The sequence below is a fragment of the Zootermopsis nevadensis genome, unplaced genomic scaffold, assembly GCF_977971745.1.
Source record: "Zootermopsis nevadensis isolate Lab colony 2312 unplaced genomic scaffold, Znev_1.0 Znev_ptg000027l, whole genome shotgun sequence".
NCBI classification, from domain to species: domain Eukaryota; kingdom Metazoa; phylum Arthropoda; class Insecta; order Blattodea; family Termopsidae; genus Zootermopsis; species Zootermopsis nevadensis.
Window position 1 is genome coordinate 6,718,830 of NW_028259159.1, and position 26,398 is coordinate 6,745,227.

The window sequence follows — 26,398 nt, forward strand, 5'->3', positions numbered from 1 at the left end:
TGAGGTTCTCACAGCGGTGAGTATGAAGATTTCTGCCTTCTGGGTTATTGCGCTGTGTAGTCTGGTCGATGTTAACCAACGTTTCTGAGGTCATACTGCCTCCATCATCAGGGCGATGAAGATTTCTGTCTTCTGGGTTATTGCGCTGTGTAGTCTGGTCGATGTTTACGAACGTTTCTGAGGTCATACTGCCTCCGTCATCAGAGTATGAAGATTTCTGTCTTCTGGGTTGTTACGCTGTGTAGTCTGGTCGATGTTAACCAACGCTTCAGAGGTCATACTGCCTCCATCATCAGGACGGTGACTTTGAAGATTTCTGTCTTCTGGGTTGTTGCGCTGTGTAGTCTGGTCGATGTTAACCAACGTTTCAGAGGTCATACTGCCTCCGTCATCATCGCCCTGATGATGGAGGCAGTATGACCTCTGAAACGTTGGTTAACATCGACCAGACTACACAGCGCAACAACCCAGAAGACGGAAATCTTCATACCTAAATCAAAGTTTATGACACTATTTAGCCCAGTCAGTAAAGGGGTTCACCCACCCTCGTATCCAATGGGGACCAGGAGGTTTTTTCCTTGGAAGTAAAGCGGCCGGGGCATGAACCTGATCACTCAGAACATTCTAGTGCCGAGGTTAAGAATGCGTGGAAAATAACTTTAGCCCCTCCACTCGTCTTACATCAGTAATACCAACGTAAGAATGCTTTTTATATTGCTGAAGTAAAATGTTTACCATTAAATCGTTGAAACAAAAAAAAAGAATATAGCTGAGTCGTATATTATTTAACGACGTATTTTGATGACGTCCGATGAGGAGACGGAATCATAATCGCGGTTGGTAAGATTTTACTCCCCACACACACACACACACACACAAAGCTGTGGCCACGTATATAAGGCGGCTTAAAGTTAATGTAGCTCAGTTTGCGTGAGGAGCGACGTCTCGCCAGGGAAATACGACGTCAGAGCGACGGAGATTGGTCAGGTTCGTACGGACTAATGGCTTAAAATACATTGCTGCATATTATTAAAATGCTTGCTTCTATACAACCTGCAATGTGCTGTTCGTGGAGCTCGGTGTTTCTTGAGAAGCTGGCAGTCGCTCATTTGGTCAGGGAAATTCCCTGTCTTTTATGCAACCACAAGGTTCATTACTGTTTGCTCACAACCAACCGGTCGTCTTTAAGACGTTTTATGCCCTTTTTAATATTATCTTGCCATCGACTCCTAAGTCTTCCAAATGGTCTCTTCGCTTCTGGTAATTAGACTAAAACGCAAAAATTTTACGTCTCCAACGTGCGTGGTACTTGCCCTGCCCACGTAATATCCCACTGTTCGATCACCTTGACACGAGTGTAGAATACAAATTCTATTAGGAGAGGTTTGTGTTTGCGTGGTTGCATAATTTACAGCTGTTAAAAGTCAGAAATAATGGACGGTGACAAAACCCTGAAGAGCAGGCTCGTCTAAAACGAGATATCTCGTTTATAGCGTGGAAACTGTTAAGATTGTGCCCTTCGGTTGCAGTTTTCGCATATGTCGCCAGGTTTGCCAACTGAGTCCCTGAGAGAATGGAATTTAAACATCGCTTCCGCCGCCTCCAGTACTTAAACGACTTCCTCTTGTGCGGGCAGAGGCAATGCGTCTTAGTTCGCACACGATCATCCACTTCTGGCCAACTACGTCAGCCCTTATTGTTACTGGCCTTCGGATGGACGGGTTTTCGTACGATTCTCAGAATAAACAAGGATTATTTCCTTAAACAGCGTTAACCAGTTGATCCACGTAATGGTGGAGGGCTGTGTTTTCTTCGCGGTACGGACTGAATGTGTAAATATCATGTACGTGGCGCGTGTCTCATTATAAACAGCGTTAACCAGTCGATCCACGTAATGGTGGAGGGCTGTGTTTTCTTCGCGGTACGGACTGAATGTGTAAATATCATGTACGTGGCGCGTGTCTCATTATAAACAGCGATTATTTCCTTAAACAGCGTTAACCAGTTGATCCACGTAATGGTGGAGGGCTGTTTTCTCTTCGCGGTACGGACTGAATGTGTAAATATCATGTACGTGGCGCGTGTCTCATTATAAACAGCGATTATTTCCTTAAACAGCGTTAACCAGTTGATCCACGTAATGGTGGAGGGCTGTTTTCTCTTCGCGGTACGGACTGAATGTGTGAATATCATGTACGTGGCGCGTGTCTCATTATAAACAGCGATTATTTCCTTAAACAGCGTTAACCAGTTGATCCACGTAATGGTGGAGGGCTGTGTTTTCTTCGCGGTACGGACTGAATGGGTAAATATCATGTACGTGGCGCGTGTCTCATTATAAACAGCGATTATTTCCTTAAACAGCGTTAACCAGTCGATCTCTGTAACGGTGAGGCGTTGTGTTTTCTTCGCGGTACGGGCTGATTTCTTAAATATTATTTATAGGATCTTTGACTTCAAAGGGTTGATTTCACATCAAAAAGAGATTAATTAGAATGGAAATTGCCTCGGGCTCTTAACTCCCTCTCCTGAAGCATGGGGACTGAAGATAAAACTATTAATTGTCCCAGTCACGATAAATTATATCTGGTAAATGGTGCTGAAGTTCGAACAAGATACTTTCCAAATACGAAGTAGTACCAACTGCTACACTACGCATTGGAAACCATTTGCTTTTGCGTCATTGCTACAAAATAATCAGGAATGTTGGTGGCTGCGAAGTGTGGAAATTCGTGAGCGGTGTTGGGGATACTGAACGATGGGTTGGACGTGTAGCTCGAATCGGATGATAATAAATTTATATTAGGTAACTAGGGCAACGCGGCATTACTGAAAAATCGGCGCTGGCCGCGGGTTGAGAACTGTTGCTTTTGTCAGTTCGTTAATTGTTTCTGACAACAGAGTGTAGCACTTGCAAATTTTAAACAGTTGCTGCCATTGTTGTCCTCCAGGAGCCGCTACTGCAGTTCGTTTCGCAACAGAAGCAAGTGAGAGCCCCAAGGCCACAAAAGCCTCAGTCCAGCGCGAAGTAGAATGTCTGTCTGTTCAGGAATGTTGGCAGCCTTGCTCTACATTGTTGTTACCTCCGGTGGTTTGCTGGGCGGCGCCGAGACAAGTTCAGATTCTGCGCCGATCAACGTTACATTTCAGAAAGGTGAGTTCTTGTCACTTGGTCTACCGCGAGGATGATTTCAGCTTGCGGATTCTCCATTGTTTCGTAGTGTTAAAATGTCAAGAGGTGGCAGGACAGGTTTCTCTTCACAGATAACACACCGAAGAGGTTTTAATACGACATATCTCGTTCGTAGCATGCAAAATGTTGCGTGAAGCCATTAATACTGGAGTTGTCATGAATAATGCTGTCGTAAAAAGAATTCTGATTCAGTTATGCTGTATCGAGCTTGATAACACTGTAATGTAAAACGTATGAGGAGGATATTTGGGCCGAAGGAAGGTGAGGATGGAATATGTGTTCATTGTTACGTCCGTGCACGTGTTTCAGAGGAGCAGTCGTACGAAGCGAACTGGGTGATCATGGACCAGCCCCGCTGTTGCTCCGATTGTACCTACGTGGCCGCTGGATTTAAGTGCAAGGTCAAGTCCTGTCTTCAGAATTGTCCATGGGCCCGCAGTGCAGGTAACTGTTATACCGATCTCTCGTTCGTATTTAAGTTCAGTAGGGTGTGGATTGGATTTATCTGGCTAAAGACTGGGATCAGAGCCGAAGCCTTGTGGAATTTCCTGACTGAGGCACTTTAGTTGTCTGAAAGAGGTTATTTTGTGCCAAATGAGACGTGAAGATGCTCTTCATTGCCAAGTTGTAGAGCATTAGGGAGTGGTCGTGGCCTATTTGAAGCCACATTTGCCTGAACAGATCTTGGGAATCCACCAGAAACTACAGTTAATGAAACCGATAACTTGACTCTTGAAGTCCGTACTTTCTGATTTGAAGACCTGAGCGTTAAGTCCTCTGTTTCGAAGCGCCTCTCGATGATGGCGTATTGAGGGAGTGGAGTTAAATATCCACGCATTCATAACCTCGGAACTAGTTGGAGGTGTGTAATTAGATACACGCACCATTCATTGTTACTATTAGGGAAAGGCCCTCTTGTTTGTAGTGTTGTGAGGCTGGGAGGCCTCCAGAACTGGTGCGGACACAGTCCTGGTAGAAAATATACCCTTGCCCCTGCTGGGATTCGAATCCTGGACATCTGATTTGTAGACGGTCACTTTAGTGACCGAGCAACCAAGACGGAAATTAGGCTAAAAATTATGACATGATGACGAAGAGGATGTACAGTACTTTGTTGTCATAATCATAATTATCATACCAGTTATTAATTAATTCTTCCTGATGAAATTCGTTTGTGCCAATTGATCTGTGAGATGTTGGCTCTCAGACCTGATGCTTGGCCGGCCTAGGAGAAAATGTACTTTAGTTTCATTCTTTAGTTAACGCCATTTACAGCACTATGTCAGTTCTTTTCGATGTATCGAAACGATGGTACATGCTGTGTGTCATTTTAATTTCCAGCGTCTCCGACAGCACTTCCAATGTTCTGAGGCGCATCACATCGTGACTTTCAATTGTAGACTACAGCCTGTTTCTCAAGAACTGACAGTGTATAAAGATTCTAGTTCTTTTTTAACCTTTAATTTGTACATTTCTTGGAGATTTTAAAATGGTCTCAGTTGCATTTTTCGTTAACAACTGTCATTGTCACGTTTAGCATTTACAATCCAGTGGTATATATATATATATATATATATATGTCACACCTGCCTCGATAATCAATAAAAACTCTTCGTCTTGTATTTATGGGTTTTGTGTGATTCTCAATGCAAACAGCGACCATTTTCTTAAACGGCTTTAACTGATTTATCTTTGTAATGGAGAAGGTTTGTGTTTTCTTTGCGGTACGGAATGAATTGTTAAATATTTGGACGAGCTTTGGCTTCAGAAGTATTGTTTCTTAAATGTGGCTCTGTGAGGCTCCAAACTTGTGCGTAGGATAGTGCCTGAAACAGGTCACAGTCGTTGTTTTCCACCCATTCTCATCATTGGCCTGGTAATATGCGTTCACGCTGTCGATCTAGCCATTAGGAGGTTACTTACGGTGGAAAAAGAGTGAGGGCAAGAAACCAAATTAAAAAAGGAGTAAATGTAAATGGCATTTATAAACATACCTTGTCACATCCTAAGCGTATTATTTATCATCATATTTATCTTTATTGTTATCCAGATTTGGTCTGTGACTGCGTTACAAAGAACAAAGAATTGAATGAAAGCACATGAAGCGAGCCACACATGTGACACAAATAGAGAAGCGATAAACACTTACAGAAGTAAAGATATGCTATGTTTTGGAAAGCTGATATTAAAATTAATATTGGAAGAACTCGGATGAACCCACAGTTCCAGAATTGTAGTTGGTGAATACCTTGGGCACACATGAAATCTTAAAGAATTTACCAAAAAATGTGTAATTGAGGCTTTTTATTTTAAGGCAGATTCAGAGATTAAAAAAATTTATGGGCGTTATGCTTCAGGGTTTTGCGCGTGACGAATGTCATTTTCTAAAGAGTGCTCAAGATATCAGTAGGGAAATAATTTGAGAAACACTTTGTGCTTTGTGCCGTGTGTCCGTTCAAGGAAGGGGCGTGTGTTGCAAAAATTCTCGAGAGGACTTATATTTTCAGAAAAGGTATTCATGTATTTTTATGTCCATAGAGAAATGTTTGTGGGGAGAGAGAAAATATATGAACCCCGGAATAAGTGAATACGCTTCTGCTTTATGACGAAAGGTGTTTGTATTGCCGCTAGTGCGATAAATTGGTGCTGCTGCACTAACTTCAGGCTTATCTGTACAGAATTGTTTTGCTGTAGTTTTAACAGTTTCAGAACCTCTTCTGGAAACTTTCTGTAGACTGGACAGCAGTTTCAGGTTTCACAACTTTGACTGAAACAGAAAATTTACATTTCAACTTTCTTTTGTTCTGCTGACAGCTGTTGCTAGGAAACGTAATACTCGCCAGTCTCAGAACTGTGATATTTGCTTGTGAGCAGAAGTGAGGCAGTCAGTAAATGACTGGATAAAGATTATTTGACCTGGGTTTAATTCTTGGCATGGGCTTTGCTCACTATTTCATTTGATGCCACATGACATTTGGAGTTCAGACGACCTCATTAAATAACTTGAGAACGAATCAAACAGATAAAATAGATGTTTTGATACAGCGTTTATATGAGTTGTTGCCTGTGAGAGGAAGGGGTTCTGGGTTCACATACCGCCACTGTGATGGCCAGGACTCCATCTTCTTCTGAATATAGGATCTCGACGTATGCTTTCCCATCTGTGTCGACTGTAACACTCTTGCCAGTGCAGGAACTGCCCTGCTTCTCTCCAGAGATTATGTCACAATAAGTCCCAGCAGGTAGACTTGTCTGCAATACATAGCAGTGAGGTGGATATCTTGTTGCGTCATTGTGCAAATATGTGAATTACCATACAGTTCATCTAGTTTAATCAATTTTGTGCCATTACTTCATAATTCACACACTTCATTCTGTTACATTTCATTAATTGTTACCAGCTTCTCAGAGGAACCTAACCCAGGACGCCACAATCCGCATTTTGGCTGCCGTGCACGGTTTAATCCGTAACTGTCTATTTAGTATGTCAGTTACTTCAACTAGGCTTGCCCTTTATTCCTTAACTTTATTTACAGTGCATGTTTTCCTTCAAATAAATTCTTATCTTCTCTGCAAAGAAAGCTAGAATCCCACCTGTATTGTCTGCTTGAGATCAGTGTTGTACTGGTCGTTGAAAGCGACAAAGCCGAGGTTTCCCCTGCTGTAGGCAATCTGTTGGCTTCCATTGTCCCACCAGTTTGTCACTGGTGTTCCTGAAACATTAGACCGTGTTCAGTGGTTAACATCCGTGTATTCTGATGCAAGGATTTTTAATGAAAATTCAGTTAGTAAGTTTGCAGTTGTGATGTGATTACTTCAGCTCTAGCATAGACACAGTACTTCAGTGTAATTTAATTTGTCTGTGACTTATACATACGCGTTCCTTATAAGGCAGCGTACTTTCTCTATAGGTGTATTTTTTATAGATGGGTTTATGGTATCATTTTGTGTGCCTCTGCTCCGAGTAAGTTTTGAACTAATGAATCGGTTTCCACGAAACTTCGTCTAAGCGCTGTGTAAGATTTGGTAACTCCGCCTTAGTCTTTAACTTTTAGATTCCTGCCATCAGTAATACTGACAGTCATGAACTATGTTGCACTGAGACCAACAGTAATGCCTCTTATGTAGCGTTCTGGCATTTGGTGTGCAGTAAAGTCTTCAGAAAATATGCACGTGCCCTTCAGAACGTAAAATGTCAGTTTGGTGACCGTGTGGAAAATATTAAGTTTTCAACAGTAACCTCAGTTGGTCACCAAATTATAACTGAATATCTTGAATCGCTGCCAAACGTTTTATTTGGTTCTTCTCGCTGAAGTTGGATTGTTTTAATGTCGACCTGTTATGAGTATGAAGTCCCTTAACCTTTGACCACGTTTCTGAAGGCCACCATGTTGTAGATCTGACTCCACCGATGCTCACACACCCAGCCGTTCCCACATGTTCCATCTGCACTTATTGTAGGAGAAAGAATGTTCTGGTCTGAGTCTTGTGGAGGCCCTTGGTCATGGGTATCAAAATAGTAGCTGGACATTACACGTGGGTACCCATAAGGCCATGATAACATGAATGACACTGCCATCTGGAAGAGAAATTGCATCATTTTGAACTTTTTTATTTTTTATGCAGAGACACGGAGACATCTTTGTGTATCAGAGTTCATTATAATTTTGTGTTTCCCAATTTTGAATGAGTTACAGTTGCGGTGTTTAATAGGGAAATATGAAGGGGGCTAAATGCTTGAATTCCAGTGTAATCCCAGTTTTTCATGTTTTGTAATGGGGATGTTTGTACTTAATTTTATAATGGCTCAGGGCAGTTTACGGGTTTGTAATGTACAGGGTTACCATCATACCTTATTACAGAGTACAGAGCATGCCATTTTGTTTTGTGTAATTAACTCTCTGGTAATAGAACCCAAACGTTCAACAGCTCTAGCAATGGTGCCCATAACTGAATATGATTATGGAATACTTCAGTTCAAATTTTTAACCTCATAAGATATATTTTTAATATTAGCCTTCCATCTGATTCTTGTTGACCATGGGCTCATGGGTTGCCTGCCCCATATGGTCTTGCAGGTGGTTACTAAACATTTTCGCTTAATGATACAAGGCAGCAAGTTTCTTAGGAACGTTGCTAACCGCCTATACCACATGGTGTTGCAACCCAGAAGACCACCAATGAAAATCTCAAGTCTGATCTCATTAGAAACTTCTGGAAGAAATTATATGTATTTCACTGGCTCAGAATATGACCTGTGAACATGAGCATTTGAGGAATTGCTTGACCAGCTGAGCAACTGTCTCTCCGTGTTGTGGTCAGAGAATAAGAATAGCCCCACTGCAGCCCATGTGTGTCGTAAGAGGCGACTAAAATGGGTACCCAGTGCCTGGGGGTATAGCTGGACCACCCTGCCTCCGGGAGATATAAATATGGAGGCCTGGTCCTCCAGGTTTGGGGGGTTGGGTGTGGGGCTAACACACCCACCCTGTAAAAGTCATTTGTTATGAAAGCTCGAACAGGCTAAGACCCACCCTGGGTTGTAGCGCCAATGATGATGATGATGATGATGACGATTAAGATTAACTATCAAATGTTCAGATAAATTCCTGTTAGGTATGCATACCTTGTAGAGTTTGGACTGCTTGTAGGTGAGGATGTTGGCTCCTCCTCCACCTGAACCGCGTTGGTTGTCATGGTTATCCACAAACACAAGAGCATCACCATCATCCAGCATCCCCCAGTCTGATCCTGATCAGCAGAACGGGAAAATAAAATTTAAAAAAAAAATCAGAAAAGCTGTGTGGCAGGTTGCCTGCACACACGCCACAGGTTCTGTTGTTTAATGACGTAGATTTGACTTAAGGGCAGGATGATCGATATGAAATATCAGGATTGAGTGATTGAAGCAAAAACTGCCGTGACCTATTTTGATGTACTTGATGGCGTTCAAGACGAGAAATGGATGATGTGAGATACAGGCCTAAAAGATTGATGAGATGGGTTTGCCATGCAGCACACATAGGTTGGGAGACCTAGGCCTAAATGAGAGGATAATATTAATATTAAAATGAAACTTGTAGAAAAAGGATATGAGGACATGGAACTGATTCTACTGGCTAAAGATTACAACCATTGGTGGGCTTTTGTGAACACAGTAATGAACCTTCTGGTTCCATTACAGCAGTTGATTTCTTGGTGTTGGAATAAAACCCTATGACTTACCAAAGTTGTGGAAGTGACTGATGGGGTAATCTCCAGAAAATCCCTTCCCCAAGTAAGTGCCGTAGTTGAACTCGGTCACCCTGCCAAGATCAGAGTATTCTCCGCTCTTAACAGCCTCGCTTCCTGCAACAGTTGCAAGAGCAGGCTTCGGAATATTTAAAAGCGACCAAACAGGAGCTCTGCTGTTAACTTGAATTTCTAACCCTATAACAATTATCGTGATAGTGTGTTTTCTTTTTCTATATTAATATCACTTATCATCTACATGACTTTTGTTGTGAAACAGTTTCATTCGGCTCCTCATATTTTGGCGTGCACGTGCACGACCATATCTCGAGCCATTTAATATCTTAATACTCTGCTCCCCCACGACCTACATTTGTTCTTTTAGCGAATTAACTGAAAGGAAATTGTAAAACGTATGACTTTTTCAGAGGGGGATTTATATTTTTTTCTGTTTCATGCAAAGTTTCATTTTCTTTTACCGTAGTCGATGACTTCTTGGTAGATGAACGGCCTTGTTTGGGGTGCAAACCCATGGAGGGTGCTGAGGTCCTTGATCTGGTTGTAGATGTACTGTAGGTCCTCTGGCCACATGTGCTTGGCAGCATCCACTCTGAACGAAGTTAAGAGATTATTTCCTGTTTGAATGTGAACTAATTTTATGGTAGGGAGTCTTTTGTGAGAAGCTGATAGTTAGCCACGTGTTCAAGTAGATACAAACCTGAAGCCTGCCACTCCTGCATCCACAAGTTTGTTCAAGAAACTTATGATCTGCTCTCTGACGTAGGGCGAGGTCTGATTGAGGTCATGTAACCCACTCAGCTCACAGTCTCTGACCTGCAATGTCAATGAACTTCAGTCATTCAGAAAGACCAGCGCTTCCCAAACTGAAGTTTAAGGAAGTTTTGTTTTCCTGTGCTAATGCAAGAACTGGATATGTATAATATTAATCAACCCATTTTATGTAAAAATTTCGTTATTTTTATTTTATTTTATATATTTATGTGAGGCTGGTCAGATGAACTGCTGCTACAGATAGCATTTTTTATGAGACACCTTTCAAGAAATGCCATAAAAATCACTGTGTTATAAAGATCCAGATATTTAAAAAATGGTCAGTGAAATTATATACTTCCTTCTTTTCTCCCCAGTGAGTTTCAAACTAGTTCTGTCCGCCATCCAGCTTCCTAGCCAATACATCTGGAGGTTCTTTCGTAATGGGTTACTTCCATACAGTTGTGAGGGCACGAATGAGTGGAACTTTAACTCCATATAAATTCAGGACTTGTAGATTCCTAAACTGGCGTGTGGGAGATTGGACTGTTTGTACATCGGTGGCATTTTGTGGGCGGTATTTACGTTGCACTGTTCACACTACCAGTGTCCGTCACAGTGTTAGGCACAAATGCGGTGGCAGCATTTTACTCACGGCAGTGGCGTTGTTTCCGTAATCACTGCTGGCGATGATGCAGGTTGGTTGATGGAAGTCAGCGGGCCCATAAGGGACAGCTGGGTACACAGAGTCATCTGTGAAGGCCCTGCTATTACCTGTCCCTAGAGCATCACCCCAATTAGAGGTCATGTGATTCAGGACTACATCCACATAGATCCTAAGAAGCAGGCATGCTTGAGTCAGGATTAACTGATAGCGACTAATGAATCAGTGAATATACTACCAGACTAACAAAGGAACTAATCAGATAAGTGATTTACAGACTGGTTGACCATGAGAACTGTACAGGAAATTATTTGGTCTTTTAACTGTGTAATTAATTGACTGATATGTCTGGTTAGGAACAACTATTGAGTAAACCAATTAATTAACCGAATGACCATTGATCTGAAGTTTCTGCGGCAACAGACTTTATGAGTATGCCGCCTGGCATCTTCACTTTACCAGGAATTGTCAGCGTGTTACCTGACATTGACGTTGTTACATCTATGAACCATGCTCTTGAAGGCATCCTCGTTTCCAGAACGACTGATGATATTGTAGGAGATGGGCTGGTACCTCTCCCACCATGAGCGATCATTGACATTTGGTTTTATCACCTCATTGACTGGTGAAAGCTGAAAGCATTGCCCAGATTAAACTTCCAAGTAATCGTCCAAGCCACTGCATAATAATAACAAAACAACGGTGATAAATAATCAGATGGCCTTGTGACGCTTTCTACGTACGTCTCCTTACGCTCCAGCTCTTGAACGACAAAAAACGTTTGGTGGGAAAGGAATCGGCAATTCTATATAACAAACCTGCATTTGTTTTGAGGGACTGAGTAAAACTATCATCGTAGCCTGTATTCTTCCGGATTCGAAGGCGGCGCGGTTTCGAGTCGAAAGTCTGCATCAACAATTGCGAGACATTTAGAATATTGTCTGGTGGTGTCAGAAACCGGACGACACTCAGGGCGCTACGACCCAGAAGACAAGTCATCTTCGGACTCAGCGCCGCGAAAATTTCAAATCCTACCGATAGAAATGTAATGTGATGATTGGTGATATATGAACCAAGGTTGGCAATACCTGCACCCCGGCGTAGCCCTGCGGGGATAGGAACCGCTCGCATTCTGCCGCTACGTCATCGAACTTCCATTCGAACAGATGAACGATTGCACTTGTATTCTCGGCGACGTTGGGGTCCTTCTGGGCGCTCACTGCAGACAGCGCCAGCAGCAGAGAGTAGAGTGGGGACATCCTCATCTTAATGTGTGCGTTGCTCACTCACTACGTGCCAACAGTTTGCGTGGGTCGTTATATAGCAACCCATACATCCAGTCGTTAGACGATTAACTGCCAAGGACAATGAGACGTGCAGACATTGTTCGCCCAGGAAAGTAAATGGAATGCATTGAAATGCCGAGTTAATGATCAATGGTACACATTAGTTACGACTGTTTGTAATTAATCTAAGCGTATTTAATTCATGTCTGGGATGGTAATGTGATTGTATGCATTGTAATCACACTGTTTATATCTGTTCAGCTTTCTGACCCATGTGTCAAAAAATCTGATGATCCCTGTTTTTATGGTGAATAGCATGAATACAGTCCTCTAGCGCAGTGGTATTTAACCTGGGGTACGCGAAGACATCTTAGGGGGTACGTGAAATTTTTTAAAAAATATATTATTTTATGATAAACACTGAATAATCAGTAATGTAATTTATTTAATTTATTTTAGATGTAGATTATATACTACGTATAACTTGAATTATACACCAACAACTTTGGGGGTACAAAGTTGAAGAGAAATTATATCTGGGGGTACGCGAACAAAAATGGTTGAATACCACTGCTCTAGTCCACACCCTAAAACACTGCCTATATTTTAATATCATCTTCGAAGCTACTTGTTTGACTCTCAACTGGTTGTGTCGTACTCCACCCATCTCTTTCACTTGACTTGATGCTTTAAAGCCCGCCTTCTTTACCAGTCACTAACTCTGTATTTCGCCTTGCAGTGTATTTATGGATTTCATATTATTCTCACTGTAAGCAGTGAATATTTCCTTCATTGTCATGGACATATTTTCTTTTGCAGTATGGACTGAAAACTTGAATATTGCTTAGATTAGCTTTGGCTTCAATTGGTTAATGTCAGATAATATTGCCCCCATTATTTTCAATTGCCGTTTCTTTAGCGAGTGTTCATATTATTGGCCCTTTTGGATTTGTCAAGACTATACTACACCCTTGTACAGGTGGTTTGATGCAATACTTCAGCTAATACAGCCTGTTTGTGTTAACACAGCAGGTTCTCAATTTGCACAGGTGTGACGCACGTAGATTATTGCAAGTTTGGTGCGTCTGTTTGAAATGTGTCATGAAGGTTTCATACATGGAACATATGCGCCTCTGTCTTCTAAATGGACGCTTTCTTTCACGGTATCCAACCAAAACTTTGGAATTTCTCATTATCCAGTTTTTCCCAGCCTCCTTTAACTTCATCTCTCTCAGGTCCAAATGTTCTCTCCTCAGCATCCTTCCTGTTCTCAAACACACTCAGTCTGCGTTCTGCCCCTCAGATGGAAACTAAGTTTGGCACCCAAATAGAGTAAGAATCGCAAAACTAAATGTTTGAAAATAATGAAGTGTAATACCCTGATGATAGAAGAAAGTAGACAAAGTGGCGGGAGAAGTTACATTCTCCATTTCATCGAATGATAGAATGAATTTGAAAGAAGATGTATGGAAGTGGTCATGGCCTAATTTAATGCACTATCCTGGCAGATTCCTGGAGGGACTGAGAAAACTCATGAAGAACCTTGGTGAGGGCAGCTGGTCTGTGAGCCAAGATTTTGATGTGTGACCTCTCGAATACAAAATAGGGGTTCTGACCACTAAGACACTGAATAATTTTATCTGCTTATTCACTCCAACAGAGAAAATAAATTAAAATTTGATTGTGTTTGTTAGCATTCAGTCCTTGCTGCAGGCACTGTGCATTTCACTACAATGTCTGGTCACCACTGACATACAATCCAAGGGCTAGTGTGGTTGCATTACCCAAGGTAAAAGGAGCCGAGAGTTTTAAGCCAATCACTCAATCCCATGTAATGGCAAAGCCTCAGAATACATGGATCTTTATCACCCTCCCACTCATGCCTTGAAGATCTGTAGATGGAGACCAGGAATTCTTGCTGTCTGAAATTATATGAAACGATTAGGTAGGGAAACGCAACATAAGGTAAGCTGTGCGGTGGTAGTAATTACTGAACAATATTTATAAGATATATTTTGGATTTTGAAACAGACAACAGTGTCTGAAGTCACACATCACTGTAGCTTCGTTGGATCTAAACAAGATGGGCTAATGGGTTCATTCTCATGCCATTTTATATTTACACAAGTTAGGTACAGTTTAAGATTTCTTCACCACCATTTGTGACTTGCCACTAAATACAACTCTCTCTAAGAATATTGTGTAGAATGTGGATTATGTACCCAAAAGTACATTAAAATGAATAATTCATAAGGAGATGAACTGAGGATGGAAGATTGTATCAAAATAAGGGATTATAAAAATAATTTGTTCCAATATGTTTGTGTGTTTTAAATCTATTTCCAATGCATATTGTAATGTATTATTATGTACAATATAATTTATCAATAAGTTAAAACTATGATATCAATGATAAATATCCTCCTTTGCAAGACTCAGCACATTCCAAGATTGAGGCCAGAAGAGAAGGTAACGTTGTTATTCTCAGTCTCTGTATAATATAAGACGGGATATTAAATCAGAATGAATGATTTCGCTGCTAGGGTGCTGAACCGCAAAAACAGTAGAACAAACAACTAGTAGGAAACTGCATAACTTCCTACAGACACGTGTACCCGATACATTGTGCCTGGATACCAAGAAGAATATTTTAAATGGCGTCTCTTTGTACATATAGCTGGAAATGTAATACAGCTATGTTACTTTGGTTCCAGAGGTAGTTCACAATTTGACCACAAATGCACTGCAAAATCGCTGATAATATTATTAGAAAGTGAACTACCTCTATCTATTAGCAACGGAATGAACTAATGTAATAATAAGTAAATTGCCTCGCCATCTATTATCGAGGGAATTAACTAATAAGAAGAAAAGTGAATTGTCGCGCCATCTACTAGTAGGGGCATGAACTAATGAAAAGATAAGTGAACTGCCGCGCCATCTGATAGTAAGGACATGAACTAGTGAAGAGAAAAGTGAACTGCCCCGCCATCTACTGACAAGGGCATGAACTAATAAAGAGATAAGTGAACTCCCTCGCCATCTACTAGCAAGTACATAAACTAATAAGGAGAAGACTGAACTCCTGCGCCATCTACTAGGAAGAGTGTGAACAAATGTGGAATTTTAAGCACTTGAGTAAAGACACTAAACTCAAGCGGGAGTTGGTTGCATTTTAAAAACTTGACCAAAGTCAAGTCTTTTAACCGAAACTTGAGTAAGACACTAAACTAATCCCCCCGAAGGGGGGATTAGTTTAGTGTCTTACTCAAGTTTTTAAAACACAACCAACTCCCCCGAAGGGGGAGTTGGTTGTGTTTTAAAAACTTGACCAAGTGGTTAGTCAAGTCTTTTAACCGACACTTGAGTAAGACACTAAACTAATCCCCCCTTCGGGGGGATTAGTTTAGTGTCTTACTCAAGTTTTTAAAACACAACCAACTCCCCCGAAGGGGGAGTTGGTTGTGTTTTAAAAACTTGACCAAGTGGTTAGTCAAGTCTTTTAACCGACACTTGAGTAAGACACTAAACTAACCCCCCCTTCGGGGGGGTTAGTTTAGTGTCTTACTTCAAGTTTTTAAAACACAACCAAGTGGTTAGTCAAGTCCTTTAACCGACACTTGAGTAAGACACTAAACTAGTTAGTTTAGTGTCTTACTCAAGTTTTTAAAACACAACCAACTCCCCCTTCGGGGGAGTTGGTTGTGTTTTAAAAACTTGACCAAGTGGTTAGTCAAGTCTTTTAACCGACACTTGAGTAAGACACTAAACTAACCCCCCCTTCGGGGGGGTTAGTTTAGTGTCTTACTTCAAGTTTTTAAAACACAACCAACTCCCCCGAAGGGGGAGTTGGTTGTGTTTTAAAAACTTGACCAAGTGGTTAGTCAAGTAAGACACTAAACTAACGTGTTATAACGTTGCGTTTTATCAATTTAATTAAGATAATAAATTTAAATACTAAAAATCTATGGCATTTGGAGGTGTGTTGCGTTTTAAATAATTAAATTACTAATAAATAATTTACATAAAAAAAAATAATGCTGGCAGTGGGATTCGAACCACCGCCTTACCAAACCCTACAGTTAATAGCCCAGCGCCTTAACCCCTAGACCACCAGACATGACGTCATAATGTTGTTTAAAACTTGTTGATAAGTCATCTATGCATATTGTACGATATGAGGAAGTTTTAAAACTTGAACTGGCATGAGCTCGGTAGCGTAGTGGTTAAGGTACTAGTGCTAAGTTGTTGTTGTATGAAGTGTTCTGTGTTCGAATCCCCATGTATGCTATGTTTTCAGATTTCTATAGCGATTGCAGCAGTTCGAGCACAGCAGTATATGCTAATATTAGATGTTGGATGATTGTGTTGGGGGGCCAAACCCCTAGAAAAATACAATTAATATATAACACTCTTTTGAATTTTTTTACAACATTTTCTATCATTTTGTATCATTTGCTGTGGGGGGAAAACCCTAAAAAACCCAAAGACATTCCAAAAATTTTCAAAAGAAATAACAAAAAACTCTTTTGAATAGAAGCAGACAGGAAAAGAATCGCATTAATTTTTGAAATCTTTCAGAATAATTAAAACAAATGAGCTTGAAGTAACTAGTAACAAAGTAATAAATCATTTTGTGGGTCTGGTTACAAGCGATCTCAGCCTGGATGTGGTGCACTGACACACTGCTCTAGATATTCAGAGTATAAGACGGGATATTAAATCATAATGAAGGATTTGGCTACTAGGGTGCAGCACCGGTAAAGCAGTAGCGCAGATAACTAGTAGGAAACTCTGCATAACTTCCTACAGTTACGTGTGCTTACGTTGCTAATAATCTTGTAACAGAAGCAGAAAATAACGAAATAGAATGGTAGGCATACGGGAAACAATTTCTACCAGGTAAAGGAGTTCCAGCTTGTCGAAATTGGACATCCACCTCAAGTGTGGGACAGTCAAGTATTTCTTGCGTTGTGTGTGCGAGCCTCTGGTGACGAAGATTTTGTAAATGCTGCTGAGAACGCTCATCCACAAGCTAGAAATCACCGAAAAGAGACACAGATATAGAGATTGGGGAATGAAACCTTGTAGACACCCTGTACGTCCTCATACTTCTGCCTGTGTTTGCTTCTTCTTGGCCCACAACCTGTTCTTTACTTCCACCCCTAACCCCTCATTCCCCCACTACATTCATTTAATTACGTCAGTGGTTCTTCGAGAAAAGAACGTCCTTTCACTTTGTTTCCGGCGTTGCTGTGACGAGGTAAGCTGATGCGTAGAAATGCAGAGCAATTTCCTTTCAGAGTAAAATGGAAGGTCAGTCCATGCGGAGATTTTATTGAATTTTATATTTGTAGATTTACTAATAGTTTCTTTATTTCCTAATATTAACTAAATACATGGTACAGAGCCGTTCTGCAAAAGCTGATGGTAGCTTAGCGGTCAAGGAATTCGCCGACCCTTCATTTATTGAACTAGAAGTTTCACTCATTAGGTGTACACGAGGTTAACCGTGTTAGGTTAGAATATGTCGAGCTTAGCAACGGACTTCAGGCTTGTCCTTTTGAAGATAAATCGCTGGGTGTTGATCATTTTTCTGTCTTTAAACATTACGTTCTGTAGCCCACATAATTTTTGTTTGGATTAGTGATTAATTGCCACAGCAGCGAAATAAATTATTACTGTGCCTAATTATTAAAAAAGGACAACAGCTTCAATTATCGTGGAATGAATTTCGTACGCAATTCGACCCATTTTTCTCTCAAGGCCGACTTCCTACGCAGACGAGGTCTGAGTGAGATCCCAGCTGGATTGCGACGTAATAGATCAGGCCCTGGTTACTTTGCAGTTAGAATGGGGCATACAATGGGACAGTACGTCCGTGATTTATAAACTTCAATATAGCCGATTTTCAGTAAGGACACGTGTATTGTACAGCATTCTCGTTGGATTCAGAATATCGATGAAATTTCAGGCTCTAAGGAACCTTCAGACGATCTTAAAGCTTGTCGCTGTTTACCCATAAAAGCAGTGTTAAAGTTGGGGAGGGGGTTACGTTTCCGAAATACCAAAAAAATTAGAAATCAGCCATCTTATTGCCCGAAATAAAATGTATTTGCACCAGAAATAAAACGATGATTAAGTACGCTACAAAAAAAGTAAACAACGTAGAATTAAGTCCAAAACGCAATAGGAAAACACATGTTTTCCCCTCAATCCTTTCCCTTGGCATAATTCATTCCAAGGCATCCAGATAGATTAAAGCGCATTTTGTGGGGACTGGAGTAAAGATGGTGAGGGAAATGAGGGAGGCATCAAGAGAGTTAATTAATCTGTCGAAAGATTCCGGGTGAGTTCGCTTTCGGATGAAGGGTACGCGCTTCGTTATTAAAGTTAGTCTGAGAAACATTTCGTAAAGCGACGATTGATTTAATGTAGTTAGCCCTATTAAAATCTGTTTAATCGGAACCCGCAGTGCGAACCGTGTAATCTCATTGTCGTATGCGTTTGCAGTTAAGAATAGTCTCGGCCACGGTAATTATCAAAATGGGTGTTAAACTTTGTTTCAGAATCCGCCATCTGTAAAGTCTGAATTGGACATGTCAGCTGCTAAAATACTGGGTCGAAACGCAAATACCGCAAACAGAAACACGCAGCTCCATTAGACGCTGCTACAGGAGGCTGATCTGGAAGGAACGACGTAGAAAACACGTTTCGGGTCCTGAACGGAGGGCCGAATCACAGTACAAAGTTAAATATAGGTAGATGTAAGTTTGAGGAGGTGTTGGAGGACAATTATAAATGAATATCAACATGATTGTAAATGTCTTATTTGTTCTAGTTCATGGTTGAAGTGGTTTCCTGAGTGGTGCAAGTTGATAACTGTGGACAAATGAATTAAAGAAGATAATGGAAGAGAATTACAATTTTCCACCTGCATGTGTTCTGATTATGGAGCCATGGACGTGGAAGGAATCATGAAGTATTGGACAAAATCGGTAACAGTATTAAGCTTTCTATAGACTTCAAAGAAACCAGGATTAATATTGGTCTTTTGCATGCTTTAGTCCCCTCCAAAATCCAACCCTTGGCGTCCACGTCGCGGAGGGGGGTAACGTCCTCGGACGGCTAACAGGGCTCTGGTCCACCGAAGCCAAGGTGTGAGGTATCCTGCTGAGGGCTGCATGGCCCAAAGGATCCCTTCAGGGCACTGCCGCCTTAGTCTGCTCTCAGTATCAGCCAGCCTGGGAAAGTTTAAAAGACAACCGGAGGCAGAAGCCCACCAGTTGTCAGAAAACTACCAGAAAAGTTCTGTGATATGGAGTCTCCATTTTAAAGCTGGTCATTCTCAGCAGGGAGTCAGTATTTCTGGCATACCACCACAGAGAGCTGGCATTTGCAGCAGACCCATGGCAGAATGTGATAAACAGTTTATAGCCTTGTGGCCTTCTGGTCGACAGGCAACATTTGGCAGAGACTGCGTGTCTGGAATGCCAGAGAGAGCTAAGATGGTACCAGGGGCATATGAAAACTGGGGTACATGACACTACCCAAGTTTAAGGAGGCTCTGACCAGGGTGCTTACAAGGCCCAGGTCGAAGGGCAATACCCCAAGTAAAGAGGTCAATCCTCTAGATCGACCCAGGGGTCTACAGGGAGGCCATGATCATGGCCACCAATGAAAGCTCTTTAATAAAGAGCTTTTCATGAGTTTGACATTTGTCAGTCATTTAGCGAAATCGGACGATTGTCATGAGATCTTGGCTGGGGGCTGCTGGTAGGTTAGAAGAAAAGGAACCACAAAAGATCAGTTAATGGTCACTTGAAGCCCATGCCCATTTATTTACATGCTTCAGTCCACATGTGCCATTGTTTGCTTTCTTTAATTACTAATTTTTGTGCTTTTCTCCAACTGAAAATATACTCAGGCTGGTTGTGTGTTTTGTACGCAATTCTGTTGTTTATGCATGCAGCCTATGTGACGTTATGAATTGGCCTGTTTGTTGATTGATACATGCTCATATTGCATTTCTTTGTTATGTACTCCCACATTATTGAAATGTGACAGAATACTTTAAACATGCTCTTAATTATAGATAATTCCACTTGTATGTGTTGTGTGTGCGCTGCATAGCATTTTACATCACATTTTCTTTATATTTTCTATACCTGTTAAAGTACAGATAATTATTGAAGGTTATGTTTGTAAACATCTCATTTATGCCACTGAGTTACTACGTACGGCCTACATGTGATGCTATTTTAATTTATTTTTCTTAATTGTCCTATCTGTTGCAATGATGTATGTGTTCATATTGAATTTTTGTCGTGTTTTTTCACTGTTGAATTGTATAAAATTGATTAAACTTCCTGTTAATTGTTCATAAAATACCATTTTCTGTGTGTCCATTGCAGATATGTAATCTGTACCACATCTGCCTGTTGATGTATTTCCATCTGCTGGGAAGAGGCAACCAATCTGAATGGAGAGGGAAATGAGCATGCCAGGTGGAATGCAAAGTGACCTGTTTCTCTGACGAGTGTAATTTTTATTCCAGAATGCGCTGCAGGAGCTTTGAAGTTTCAGGGAGCCATGAAATACTAGAGAAGAGAGGTTACAGTACTTGTTACTACGAGGCTTCGAAGAAACCTGATCTAATTCTTGTGTTCATGTGTTTCAGTGCAAACATGCCATCAGGCCATTATCATTTGCGTTCTGGGCATTCTGTGTTCTGCTGTTGTGTACTTAAATATGTATTCAGATTTGTTGTAAGTCTTATTTATTGTGCTGTTATTTGTACACTTATTATAGCAATTCTAATATCTTGTTATGGTTTATTCGTTGTATGTTCACATTGCATTTCTTGCTTCTCTAATTCCCCATTAATTGTGATACAAAGTAAAATTAATTAAAATTGACATTAATTGTATTCTTACAGTGCAAATGCTTGGCTTATTTGTATTACATGTATATGTTGAATGTACTTCATTTTGATGTTTTTCTTCCTTTGTTGTGAATTTGATATGCATGTGCTGATTCTGTTGTATTATTTCATGCCAATTATAACACTAGTTTCATCTTAAGGCTAGTATCTCGATGCACACGAGATATGTTTGTCTGGGAGTGTTTTAAAACCTTGATTTCAGGAATTCCCTCACAGGCCGGCCACATTTATTGGCGTTTCCAAGGCAACGAGTCTGAAGTGGCAGGAAAATGAGCATGCCTGGTGGAATGCGAAGTGAGTTGATTTCTGTGATGAGCGTAATTTTTGTTCCAGAATGTTTTGCAGGAGCTTTGAAGTTTCAGGGAGCCATGAGATACTACAGAAGAGAGGTTACAGTACTTGTTACTACGAGGCTTCGAAGAAACCTGATCTAATTCTTGTGTTCATGTGTTTCAGTGGAAACATGCCATCGGGCCATTATCATTTGCGTTCTGGGCATTCTGTGTTCTGCTGTTGTGTACTTAAATATGTATTCAGATTTGTTGTATATATTGCTTATTTAACTGTGTTCTTTTTTACATGTATTGTTGTTTAAATTCCAATATTTTGATATGGTATATTCATTGCATGTTCATATTGCATTTCTTGCTTCTTTAATTCCCTGTTAATTAAATATGATAGAGAGTAAAATTGATATTAATTATATTCTTACTATGAAAATGTTCCCTTATTTACATTGAGTGTAATTCCTTTTGACGTTGTCTTGTTATTTGTACTCTTTTATGCATTTTATATTTTTTGTGCTCCAAGCTGTCAAGTAAAGTTGCTGTATTGACGCACACAGGACATATTCTTTGCCTGGGGCTGTTTTCAAAGTATTTCAGAGATTCCGACATCAGGCCATGTTGATGGGTATTTGCGAACGTTGGTGGGGCCTGTCTGCTAGGAAGAGGCAACCAATCAGAAGTGACTGGTGAGTGTGCATAGTGGAACATGAAGTGGATTTGTTTTATGCAATGAGCCCCCCAAGAATTTGAAAGCCTTTGGAGTCAGTGGGAGATTTTGAAGGAGGATGTGTGAAGAAAGTAGAGATCGCCTCGTACATCATTTTTGTAGGTGGTCCTAAATTAGTACTATTCGCATTTTATTCCCCGTGGGTCTTTTTCAAAGCATGAGTTCAGATTCCCACCTTATGTAGTGTTCCTGTGTGTAAAGGACATATTGTGATGAATTAAATTTTTTCTTCCAGAGGCAGTCATTCAAAATCAGCTACTCAAATGCCATAGCAACCACAAAAGGCATAGAAAGTGAGACAGTACGTGGGTAATGTATAGAATTCACTTAAGCCTGTGATTTAACTTTAGGAGACATTCTTTTAGTATACGAAATTCTTATCAAATGTAGGGTATCAATAAACTCAGTTTAGCTACAAAGAAAAGTTTGAATGGCACGTATCACGAAACTTACAAAAATGTTTGATATACTCACTAGAGACACCAACAGCGTTGAGATTGGTACAGGTGTAAGACAGGGATGCTGCTTATCACCAATTCTTTTTAACCTGTACGGGGAATGGCTTGCCAAGGAACCTTTGGAGGGAACAGGAGACTTCAAAATTGGAGGAAGAGTGATAAAGACTGTAAAGTATGCATATGACTTAGTAGTATTGGCGAAGGAAGAGGAGGAGTTACACAACATGATGGACAAGTTAGTGGAAACAGGTAGAGAGTATGGAATGGAAATCAACATTGAAAAATCAAAGGTAATGAGGATAGCACCAAGAGCAGAAGCATTCAACGTTGTAACTGGAAACCAACAGATGGAGAATGTGGAGCATTTCAAGTACTTGGGAAGCATAGTCACGACGGACGCCCTATGCACCAAGGAAGTAAAAGCAAGGTTAGCCATGGCCAAGGCAGCTTTCGTCAAGAAGAGGATACTTCTCACTAGCAAGTTGGGCTTGGAGATGAAGAAGAAACTAGTGAAGTGTTACGTATGGAGCAGAGACTTGGACACTCAGGAAGAAGGAACAGAAATACCTGGAGAGTTTCGAAATGTGGTGTTGGAGAAGATTAGAGAAGATCAGGTGGACGGATCGAGTGACCAACGAAGAAGTATTGAGGAGAGTCAACGAACAAAGAAGCATTCTGCAGGCGATTACACGAAGGAAAGCTAACTGGCTGGGACATATTATGAGAAGGAATGGGTTACTGAGTGATATCACCGAAGGCCAGGTTGAAGGAAAGAGAGGACTAGGAAGAAGATTGATACAGCTAACCGACGACCTTAAACAAGGAAAGAAGATGACGTTCCAGGAATTAAAGCGAGAAGCCGAGAATAGGGACAACTGGAGAGCTCTGTTTGGGCAGAGCAATGGACCTGTCGTAAGACAGAACACTTAATAATAATAATAATAATATACTCACCATTCAATGGTCTGATGTAAAGAATGCTTTATTTCTAGTGCCACAAGTATTTTTCTCTTGTCTCCTGAATGAAGGACTCGTTCAAGTAGTTAGGAGTAAGTGTAATAAGTTAAAATTGCTTTCTTGGTGATCAGCCAAAGTTTCAAGTGAAGACAAAATCCCAAAGCCTGTAATAAGAGGAGAGGAATTAGTTCTGAAAAATTCTGTTCATGGAGACAAACCAATTGATATGTTACAGCCATATCCAATGTATGTCTGAAGGAAGTGCTGGGTTGTTTGCTACCAGGAAGACCATCAAGAGGTGGAGGGATAGAAGAGGTCCAGGATAGTGGCAGGGAGACGACTGGAAGGTCAGTGGATGGGTGGAGAATTTTAATATTAATGAGCACATGTTTCTTTTCAATGTTTCATGAAATTTAACAATATTTCATAAGTAATTAAAATAGTTTTCAATAGCAATGCTTTCAATTTCTCAGATTGTTTTCTCTGTTTTAAATTTCAGGGACAGAGTCGGCAGAACACGGCTACCCGTCTCGACAGCGTCTCATGAGTAGGTTCATGCATCATTGCATCATGAATAATTACTGGTATTATCCAAGGTTCATACAAAATGTATATTAATAGTATTGAAACCTTTACTTCACAGTCCAATATACACAACATTGGCATCACTACGAAATACAATCATATTAGTGACATGTGACACAACAACGGATGAAGATACAATATGAAGGACGTGAACATGATAAGAGAAATGAAAACTAAAAATCTTAAAAATCAGTAAAAATCAGTAATTCAGTTAAAAAGTTTATAACATAACACCTGATGATGGCTATATATAGCCGAAACATGTCGTAAAATGTTCCACATGTAAATCGAGTACTCGATACGGAACGTAAAATGATATTTTAATCTTTTAATTATCTTATATTGTGATTGACGGCCAATTTTAATATATTTTTAATACTATTTAAATAAATCACAATATGACGCAGATACAATATCATACAAAATGTAGTGTATCAATGAAGGTTGTGTAGTTATTGAAGATGTTTTCAGGTGACATCCATCTTAAAATAAATGCAGGAACAACTTTGTTACACCTGACATTCATGTGTATTTCTAGTATCCATAAGGAGAAACATAGGACATAGATGTGTGTTCCTGTTGCATCTCCTGCATTAATGACTGAGTTCAAGTGTTTAGAACTAAAATTGCCTTCTCTTAATATCAGTACTGCTACCAATGCGAGATGAAATTCAAAAGCGTGTGATCAGAGAAAGGGTATTAGTTTAGCTACTCTGTTTGTTGTGGTATAAAGTCAAAATAACTGATGTGTTACAGACTTGTCCAAACTATGTGTGAACGAAGTGTTGGGTTGGTTTCCACCGCGAGAAAGTAACGGAGGAAGACCAAGAAGGAATTTTAATATTACTAATCCTATTGCTGTATTTGCATATGTTTCATGAAACTGATACATACACCATAAATAATCGAAATAATTTTCACTAATAATGTTCATAATATCTTCTCAGGTACTTGGATTAATTATTATATTTGTTCTCCTTTAGTCATGGCTGTAGAAGTTTCTGATATTGGAATTTTCACCGGCAAGCTATCTTTTACCAATATTTTATATAATACAATGCACAAAGAAGAATTTCCTGCATAAATGTTCCTAATTCCAGGGGCAGTGTCCACACAGAAGGGCCACCCACCTTGAAACATCGTCTCGAGATGTGGTTCGTGCAGTCGTGGAGTTGCTATGGGTGTGAGGCATGGTGGCAGCAGTTGCATATTGGGCACTTCAAGTTGTCTGTGGTTCAGATGACACGGATGTAACGGGGCTGACCAAGCTGTCCATTGGCAGGTAGTCAACGTTCAGGGCATAATGCAAGTGGACAACGGGTGACTGAAGACCAGTGAATGACTGAAGAATGTAATCTGTGATGTGAAAGAGAAGTGAAGGCCGAGTGGGTGCAAGAATTGAGCCCTGATTTTGTGTTATACCATTCATGAAGTCTGCAAACATTTTGGAGGAACATAATTGCCTGTTCGTCTGACGTTGAAGACGAGACATTCTTTACTCCTGCGCAACTTGGAGCTGAGGGGTCAGCTGCAGGCCCTAACCAACTTGCCCTGAGAAGAGAGCTTTTGGTAAGAAGTGAAATGGGTCACGCTTCTGGAGGGAATGAAACTGGTGGTCCAGCTTGTGACTGAGCTACATATTGTGGTATGTGACATTGTAGTGTTTATGTATCTGCTACGTGTATCCTGAGATTTCATTCTATCCCCTCAATTATTGGTATCTTGTTGGCCCACATTCCTTACAGGCACAGAAAGGAAACAAAGGAGGCTTACATGTTCACCGCGAAGTCTGCGTTTGTCCCTCTTGCAGGAGTCAAATGAATTCAGCAATTTTCATGGACAATTAGCCATTAGGCGTGGCGCGTATCTTGTACTTCTCAACCTTTTACAACTGATAAGGTTGTAAACTCGCAACTTGTAGTTTTAACAGATTATTGAAACCATTGCAATTTTCATCTGGTAAAAAGCTAACTGGCTGGGACATATTATGAGAAGGAATGGATTACTGAGTGATATCACCGAAGGCCAGGTTGAAGGAAAGAGAGGACTAGGAAGACGATTGATACAGCTAACCGACGACCTTAAACAAGGAAAGAAGATGACGTTCCAGGAATTAAAGCGAGAAGCCGAGAATAGGGACAACTGGAGAGCTCTTTTTGGGCAGAGCAATGGACCTGTTGTAAGACAGAACACTTAATAATAATAATAATAATAAATTTCTTGTGGAATTTAATACATTGAAGTGACTGATGATTAAAAAGTTTTTAATTTTAGGTGTTTGACAGTGCAAGTAAT

The 26,398-nt window shown here is 40.5% G+C and overlaps 2 protein-coding genes across 6 annotated transcripts in view; one reads left to right on the plus strand and one right to left on the minus strand.

Moving 5' to 3' along the window:
- The window catches only part of LOC110837987 (SET domain-containing protein 9), a 34,022-nt gene extending 19,559 nt beyond the window's left edge, over window positions 1-14,463 (plus strand). For 4 of the 5 annotated variants that reach the window (XM_087356603.1, XM_022080731.2, XM_022080733.2 and 1 more), the window contains exons 7-9: window positions 2,952-3,154; window positions 3,503-3,637; window positions 4,535-4,815. In XM_087356603.1, the coding sequence (XP_087212729.1) occupies window positions 2,952-3,154; window positions 3,503-3,532 (233 nt within the window). In that variant the 3' untranslated portion in view covers window positions 3,533-3,637; window positions 4,535-4,815. Of the gene's footprint in view, window positions 1-2,951; window positions 3,155-3,502; window positions 3,638-4,534; window positions 4,816-13,653 lie in introns of those variants that run through there. The other variant, XM_087356604.1, reaches the window with a different exon arrangement.
- On the minus strand, window positions 5,160-12,205 carry Amyrel (Amylase related). The gene is made up of 11 exons (XM_022080729.2): window positions 11,948-12,205; window positions 11,340-11,491; window positions 10,851-11,031; window positions 10,143-10,258; window positions 9,904-10,034; window positions 9,419-9,541; window positions 8,820-8,944; window positions 7,556-7,772; window positions 6,788-6,906; window positions 6,290-6,445; window positions 5,160-5,960 (listed from the first exon to the last, which is right to left on the minus strand). Exons 1-11 carry the CDS (start codon window positions 12,122-12,124, stop codon window positions 5,949-5,951), a joined length of 1,509 nt encoding a protein of 502 aa, XP_021936421.2. The 5' UTR covers window positions 12,125-12,205; the 3' UTR covers window positions 5,160-5,948.
- Window positions 14,464-26,398: the final 11,935 nt, after the last annotated feature.